At 45.1% G+C, this 7,950-nt stretch overlaps 1 protein-coding gene across 1 annotated transcript; it reads right to left on the reverse strand.

Annotated features, from left to right (window-relative positions):
* Positions 1-1,820: 1,820 nt before the first annotated feature.
* Positions 1,821-7,144, reverse strand: KRT6A (keratin 6A). Its single transcript, XM_090273216.1, has 9 exons — positions 6,530-7,144; positions 5,381-5,595; positions 4,974-5,034; positions 4,723-4,818; positions 4,451-4,615; positions 3,843-3,968; positions 2,830-3,050; positions 2,575-2,609; positions 1,821-2,462 (listed from the first exon to the last, which is right to left on the reverse strand). The coding sequence occupies exons 1-9, from the start codon at positions 7,067-7,069 to the stop codon at positions 2,227-2,229; spliced, it is 1,695 nt and encodes a 564-aa protein (XP_090129342.1). The 5' UTR covers positions 7,070-7,144; the 3' UTR covers positions 1,821-2,226.
* Positions 7,145-7,950: the final 806 nt, after the last annotated feature.

The raw sequence follows: 7,950 nt of genomic DNA on the forward strand, positions 1-7,950 counted from the left end.
GTTGGATTTCATCATATACATTTTCTGCATTGATTAATATGGTAGATGGCACTGCCTCATTTTGAATGCTGAACCAGCTTTGCATATCTGGAATGAATCTCACTTGGTTACAGTGTATACTTCTTTTTATACATTGCAGTATTCAACTGATAATACATAATTTGTTGGGCATTTTCATGTCTATGTTCATAAGAGGTATTGGACTATAGTTTTCCTTTCTTGAAATATCTTTATTTAGTTTTGGTATTCAAGTAATGCTGGCTTCATAAAATTAAATAGAAAGTGTTCCTTCTGCTTCTATTTCCTGGAAGAGATTGTCAAGAATTGGTACCATTTAAGTGTCTGGTAGGATTAGCCAATGAGGATATCTGGTCCTGGTACATTATTTTTGGAAGTTTATATATTATTTATTCAATTCCTTTAATAGATATAGGACTATTTTGATGGTCTATTTTTCCTTGTGTAAGTTTTTGTAGTTTTGTCTTTCAAAGATTTGGCCCATTTTATATAAGTTATCAAATTTGTCTCATAGATGTGGTTGTAATTGTCCTTTACTATAGTTTTAATGTCCATACACCATAAGATTTTAATTTAAATTTATATATATACAAATACTGTTTTTAAGCCTCCTTTTTTGTACATTTCTAGAAGCTAGATAATTTTCTTTGTCAGGTTTTTTTTTTTAATTCCCATTATTCCTCATGGGTACATAGTAAAAAGTGTCGTGAGTGGGCTCAGACTTTGGAGGTCAGTCATCACACAACTGCTGTGGGGAATATTCTTGGCAAAAAGTGAAGAGGTACCAAAGAGAGAGGCTATCCATGTTGCTGGAGCACCCATTAGAGGTGAACACAGTGAAATTCCGATACAGCGGGATCTAGAAACACCTTTCATAAATTAGCTAATCCAAGAAAATTTCTCTTGCACTATGAGAACATGGGAATTAGGGACTGGAAATAGCGACTGGCCCTCAGGAAGCAAAAGCTGACAGACCACTGTTGCACTGTATCTGAGTTTTCCTTACCCATTCATAGAAGTCAAAGTAGGCCAGGGTATACCTGGGAGGCTGTGGGAACATCTCTTTGGGGCAACAAGGACTCACTTCTTTGAGTCTCTGTGACAGGTTTATAGTGTAAGCAGGTGGAAATTTTCATTCTTGTTTTGCCTTCACCTTTCAAGGTCTGAGTTGCATGCCTGAGTCATTGGATCCTTAATTTGACCAGCTCTAGTGTTTATAATTTTTTCCGCTGTGAAGATTATTGACATTCACATCTATGATATACAACTTTCTGCATTTGAAGTATTGACTCAGGATATGTCTCTAGAAGTATAATATCAGATCAGGAGTGTACACATTTTAATTGCTCTTGATATATATGTTATCAGGCAAATTTATTGGTCATGAAGGCAATTTTAAGAATAAGTTAAATATCTTATTCTATTGTCAATGTTCTTTTGCTCTAATTGGACAATAATATGTGTCTCTGGACATATGGGTGACTACTGGGGCAGGAGGAGGTGAAGTCTTAAACACCAAGTCAGAGAGACTGAGCTGCTAGTAACTGCTACAGGCAGTAAAAAATCTTTAAAATGGTAATGGACCAGAACCCTAATACTCCACGTGCTAAACATTTAGATGGAATCTGATCTGGGAGGAATTATGAACATGAGGGTGCCAAACAGCTGTTTACTGAAGTTCTCTAAAGAAGGGGTGTAAAACACATGGGAATTGAAAGTCTCCTCATTGGTGAAAAGGAAGTTGTCAGATGAAAAAGCTCAAAAGCCATTGGTGACAAATCAAGGCAATACGAAACATGCAGTATATTATAAATCTGCTTTATTTAGTAATACAAGTGAGCAAAGAGCAGAGGAAACAAAGCAGGGATATAAACTGTACATTATAGAACTAGTCACTTGTGCTTTCATGACCACTACAAGAGAGGAACCCACGCTTGTAAGATGGGGAATTCCTGGGCCAGTGGAAAGCAAGGGTAAATTGTCTTGTTCTAGTTGGACCCAAGCAGCGACCTTGTGATGGTGAGCAATGGAAGCTCAGGTGGAGCAAGTACAGGCTGAGTAGAGAAATAAAGGCACTCAGCAACTTCAGTTCTAACTCAAAGACTAAGAGAAGTAGGTAGCAGGAGAGAAGAAGCAATGAGAAGAGAGGGCCATGAAGCTGGAGAGGGGTCCTGAGACAATGTGGGACATATGGCCAATAGGAGGATTTCAGTGCTTGTAGCTCTTCCTGCTGGAGGATGAGGTGGTGGTGTATCTGACAGTGGAACTGCTGCCCCCAACAGAGCTAAGGCCACCCCCCAAACCTCTGCCACTGCCGGAACTGAAGCCACCCGCAAGGCTGTGACCGCTGCCATAGGAGTAGCCGCTGCCTCCACCAAGGCCAAAGCCACTGCCGACACCGTTGGCGCTTCCATAACCACTGGAGACGGTGGACTGCACCACGGCTGTGGAGGGGACAGGGACAAGGACACACAGACCCGGTGAGTTCATTCTGCCAGCCCAAGTGCAGTCAGAAGAACTCAAGGGCAAGGGAAGTCGGGAAGCAAAGATACTTACAGATGTTGACTGGTCCAACGCCTTCCCCACTCAGCCTAGGAAGGAGGAAACACAGGGACCATGAGACCTCAGACAGTCACTGTAGGACCAGTGCAGGAAGCTTCCAGGTGAGAGCAATCCATGGGGAAGCTGTCTTTTCAATGGTTTTTGGAGAGCAGCAATTACGGCCTTCACTGCAGTGCTTAAAACTTGTGCTCACTGGTTGAGTGTCATGGAGAAGCACCCAGATGACTGAGGAGGTTGTGAGTTACGCACCTGCACTCCTCGCCCTCCAGCAGCTTGCGGTAGGTGGCGATCTCCACGTCCAAAGCCAGCTTGACATTCATGAGTTCCTGGTACTCCTTCAGGAGCCGGGCCATGTCCTGCTTGGCTTTCTGCAGGGCATCCTCCAGCTCCACCAGCTTGTTCTTGGCATCCTTGAGGGCCAGCTCCCCACGTTGCTCAGCATCAGCGATGGCGGCCTGCAGGTTGGCACACTGGAAGGGGAGAAAGGCAGAATGAACTTGTAAATGAGTCCTCCAGAAGGGACTAACCATGCTTCCTCTTCCTCAGAACGCAGATTACATGGAGAAAAAGCTCAGATCATTTTTCCTCTAGTCTTTGTCCATTCTGCAAACCTTATCTAGGCTATGAGTCACCTGAGAAAACCTGTGCTCCTTTGTGCTAACCAGCTGCATGGGGATGTGGGGGCTGACAGGTGGAAGATACTACAGTAGACACGGACCAGGGAACAATGGAAGAAACGGACCCACTAGCTTGTTTTGAATCTTGACAGCTTTTGATAATCTCATCTGGTAGTCACACTAACTTGCATATAATTACAAACATCCTCATTGAGGTGATGAGTTTCTTTCATCTCACATTTTCAGGTGACACAGGTCTTTGTCCTGTGTCTTTGCCTGACTGTTGCTGCTTTTTTTTCACCTTGACTCTTGAGCAGAGTTGCACCAATCTTTCTCACCTGCTGGCCTGCTGTTTCTTTTCCAGTTTGGTTCTTGTATTTCCAAATCGCTGTTCTTCTTATGTAACCTCTGTTCTATATCTATAGACTATACTTTTACAACTCTGACCAAGGGAATTGTTTGTCTCATGTTCTTGGGTTGAGATCCATCTCTCCTACGTGTGGGAACTCACTGAGAGTAGAAACTACATGGACTCCTCTCCCTACTCTTCCCCCAAATCCCAGGCATCTCACAAATGATGGCTGATGACCACGTGGTGGTCTAGCATGGAAATGATGTCTTTATTTTCCTTAGTCCCCACCATACCTGCTTCTTGACATGGTCGATCTCAGATCTCAGCCTCTGGATCATGCGGTTGATCTCAGCAATCTCCTGCTTGGTGTTGCGCAGGTCGTCCCCGTGCCTGCCAGCTGTGACCTGCAGCTCCTCATACTGCAGTCCACAGAGAGACAAGGTGGTGTGTATGGGCTTTCGCATGTTAACCATGAAATCAGGCTTTTCATAAATTAAACCTAACAGCTTCTCCAGAAGAGGTTCTAGGGAATGCTGACATCACTAGGTCACAGGATACTCTATACTAATCTCAGACCAACCTTGTCATGAGACTGCCGACTTTCTAGCTCTCTGCAGAACCAGCAATGTCATGCACTAGGTTCTGAGACCCACATCATGGTGAAACTAAAGCAAAGATCCCTAGGTCTTTACCTACATTCCTTTTCTGCTGCTTGGTTTTTTTGACTTACTAGAATTGCACATAAATTCTGTAAATATCTACTCTCTCAGTTCAGGGTACACATTCTGTGAGAGGACAGCAGCTTCCTAGGAGTACATTTTCCCAGCGACATCTGGTAGCCTTGCAGGTGTTCAGGCAGCGAGCATAGGGATTCCTTAGCAGCCGCCCACTCACTGCTCACCTTGGTCTGGTACCAGGACTCAGCCTCGGCCCGGCTCCTCTGAGCGATCTCCTCGTACTGGGCTTTCACTTCAGCAATGATGCTGTCCAGGTCCAGGTCACGGTTGTTGTCCATGGAGAGGACCACAGAAGTGTCTGAGATGTGAGTTTGCATCTGAGCCAATTCCTGCAGAACAAAAGAGCGTCAGATCATTCTCTGCCGTGACATCCACAGTTTCCAACCCTTTTGCAGAGCCCCATTAGAAGAAATAAAAGGGAGGTGGAGATGCTTACTGCCTCGTAGAAAGCTCTTGTGAAGTTGATCTCATCCATGAGAGCGTCTACCCTGGCTTGCAGCTCAACCTTATTCATGTAGGCAGCATCCACATCCTGGGGAATAAGCCCACAACAGGGAGTCAGCTGAATTCTCCTTCCCCATCTGCCCATCTTTTAGCCTCCCCACATCTTCTCTCAGATGTGAGTAAGGGCTCCAGAGCCCTCTCCTTCTGCAAAGAAACTGGAACCCCTCATTTTAGTCAGCTCACCTTCTTCAGAGTCACAAATTCATTCTCTGCTGCAGTGCGCTTGTTGATTTCATCTTCGTATCTAGGATGAGAAAGGGGTAACATGTAACTGAGTCAGTGGTGAAGATAATATGGAAAAGGCAGCCTGGGGTCAGAACTTTCTAGAATCGATATATCCAAATTGAGGGTCCCTGCTAGTAAGCCCAAGAGATGATTTTTATGCTTTATTAGTTGTTTTCTTCTTTACTGCCCCTACCCATATCTATGGCCTTTTTGTATTTTGGGGTTTGTTTCTAGGCAACATTTGTGAGTTTTATTTCTATGGGCATATTTTTGCCTCAAAATCATGCTCACATCTGGACCTGAGCACTCAATGCTCTTGAAGTGTTTGCTTCAGAAAAGTGAGCCCCTTTCTCTCCCCAACTCACTTGTTTTTGAAGTCCTCCACCAGGTCCTGCATGTTCCTCAGCTCCGAGTCCAGGCGGCCTCTCTCCCCAACAATACTGTCCAGCTGTCTCCTGAGGTTGTTGATGTACTGCTCGAACAAAGGCTCCAGGTTCTGCCTCACCGTCTTGGTGCCCTGCTCCTGGAGCAGGGTCCACTTGGTGTCCAGGACTTTGTTCTGCTGCTCCAGGAAGCGCACCTGGAGAAACACAAGTGGTTATTTGACAACAATAAGCAAGAATGAAATGTCAATTGTCAGGTCCCTAAGTTGGCCTGTGTGGTCACCACCATGCTGGGCTGCTACCATGCATGTACCAAAAGTTATGTTGACAGTTCTTACTCCCCCAAACTTTTTCTTCAGACCCCACAGATCTTCCCAGTTAAATTTTCCTGGGTCCTTGAAAGGCTCTCACCCTCTTAGTTATTTACCGAGCCCTTCAGTGTCTTCCAACACTTCTACTCTTTATTTTGACATGTGCAATCACAAAACACTTTTAAAATAGTATTTCTTTGATATATTGCACAAAGCTTTTTTTTAAAGATTGTGCCGCACTTAAAGGAATATTAAATATTTGAAATCTGATTATTAAATTTAAATTTCATGTGATTGGGTTCTAATCCAATGTTCCACTTAGTGCATAAGTCTTTTCTAAAGCAAACTCCCTCAATGGTCACTACCTTGTTTTACAGTTTTAGTTCAATGGACATGTGAATGTTTCTGAGTCTTTTTTTTTTTTTTTCTAATTCAGGCAGAATTCCCCACCCCCCTTTTTCTTGACATTATTTCCCTTTTGTTCTTGGCTTTATATCAGTTTTCCCCTAGAATTTTATTTTTAATATTTAAGATTCTTCAGAAGGTAAAGCTAACCCATTTCATTTTCTTATTGCTTTTTTTTGTTGTTGTTCCATAGTTATAAAAGTTGGACATTTTTTTTCTAGAAAGGAATTAGAATCACTTAAGAGATTCTGTAGTTCTAAATGATTTTCATCAGCTTCTGCCTGTTGTACCCTCGTGGGGAGTCAGTCTGAGTTCCTTTCTCCCTCGCCCTATTCTCCCCCTGGTAGGACATTTGCCGGTCCTCTAATTTGGGCACTTGGAATCCCCACCAGAGGCGCAGGTCTTCTTGGCTCACCTTGTCGATGAAGGAGGCAAACTTGTTGTTGAGGGTCTTGATCTGCTCCCGTTCCTCAGTCCTCACCCGCTGGATGGTGGGGTCAATTTGCAGGTTCAGAGGAGTGAGGAGATTCTGGTTGACCGTGACCTCTTGGATGCCTCCAGGGGGGCACACAGGGAAACCAGCGCCCCCATAGCCACCAGCGAAGCCACCACCGAGCCCAAAGCCACTACCAGCTGCACTGCCAAAACCAAATCCACTCCCGGCTCCACCTCCAAAGCCAAAGCCACAGCCACCTCCAACTCTGCCACCATATCCGCCACTGATGGCACAGCTGCCACCTCCGATGGAGATTCTCTTGGAGCCCCCCAGGCTATAGAGGCTCCGGCTGCCAAAGCCAGCTCCTCCACACACTCCACCGAGGCCACCACTGCCCCTGGAGCGCGACACAGAGACGCTGCTGAAGCCAGAGCGGCTGACTCCAGGGACTCTGGCTGAGCTGGCACTGAAGCCACGGTGGCTGCTGCTTTGGGTCCTCATGGTGGATTTGCTAGACATGGTTCCTGAAGATGAGAAGGCTGAAGAAGGCGTGAGAAGCTGGAGGGTAGACCTGAGAGGAGCAGATGAGTGTGATGAGCTTCCTGGCAGTTTATATATGGTGAAAATGGGCTGGGCTCAATCCTGGAAGGTGAGCTTGCAGGTTGGGAAGGGTTGGGCTTTACAAATAGTGAGGTCACCCCCTAGCACCTAGAAAGGTATGAAATATGAAGATTGCATTTTTGGCTTCCTTTATTCATGGAGAAATTCTCCTGCCTTCCAGCCTTGACTTGATCCTCACACAATAAGGCTGAATATGAATTCACTGAAGTCATGAGTTAGTCATGTTCTCAAACAAAGGAAACAAGGCACTGATCTGTGATAATTGTCTTTTCCTTCTGCTTACTCAGATGTTCCTCTGTGTGTCCCCTTCCCACACAGGTTTTCTCCTCCACCAGCACCACCCTTCCCATCAGGGTGGGACTGTCTGTGAGGGCTTATAGTAATTTGCTCAATGCCCTGAGCAAGAAGTGGCCTGCAGTGTTTTTTTCCACCACGTTTGAACCTGCCCCTTGGGGGCTCCCAGATGCTATTCCTGGTGGCCTAGCCATGGGAATAGGGATACTTTGGGGTTAAAACCTTGCTTTGAAATGCAAGAAGGACAAAAGAGTTGAGTTTTTATAGTACAAGAGCAACAATTATTCTCTTTTCTGTTGGATAAGCTGCCCAATTGATAGTTTTCTGAGAGGTCAGGACACGTCACCTAAGGCTACTCTGCCCAGAGACCTGACTTCTGCATGGAGTTTCCTCCATGCCTACCTCCCTCCCCAACGTGTTTTTTCCACTGAGCTGATGATCATGTCAACTTTTCTTTACAGCTGGAATTCATAGACACCATCTCT

This window comes from Furipterus horrens, unplaced genomic scaffold, assembly GCF_987537825.1.
Source record: "Furipterus horrens unplaced genomic scaffold, mFurHor1.1.pri manual_scaffold_4, whole genome shotgun sequence".
Classification (NCBI taxonomy): Eukaryota; Metazoa; Chordata; class Mammalia; order Chiroptera; family Furipteridae; genus Furipterus; species Furipterus horrens.

What these genes read in the sequence shown, in the direction of transcription:
- KRT6A (XM_090273216.1), bottom strand. Translation starts at nt 7,069, where the DNA reads ATGTCTAGCAAATCCACCATGAGGACCCAAAGCAGCAGCCACCGTGGC. An exon ending in TTGCCTCCTTCATCGACAAG is followed by an intron (nt 5,596 to 6,529) that starts GTGAGCCAAGAA and finishes GTGTTTCTCCAG; the next exon opens with GTGCGCTTCCTGGAGCAGCA. An exon ending in CTGGAGGGCGAGGAGTGCAG is followed by an intron (nt 2,610 to 2,829) that starts GTGCGTAACTCA and finishes CCTCCTTCCTAG; the next exon opens with GCTGAGTGGGGAAGGCGTTG.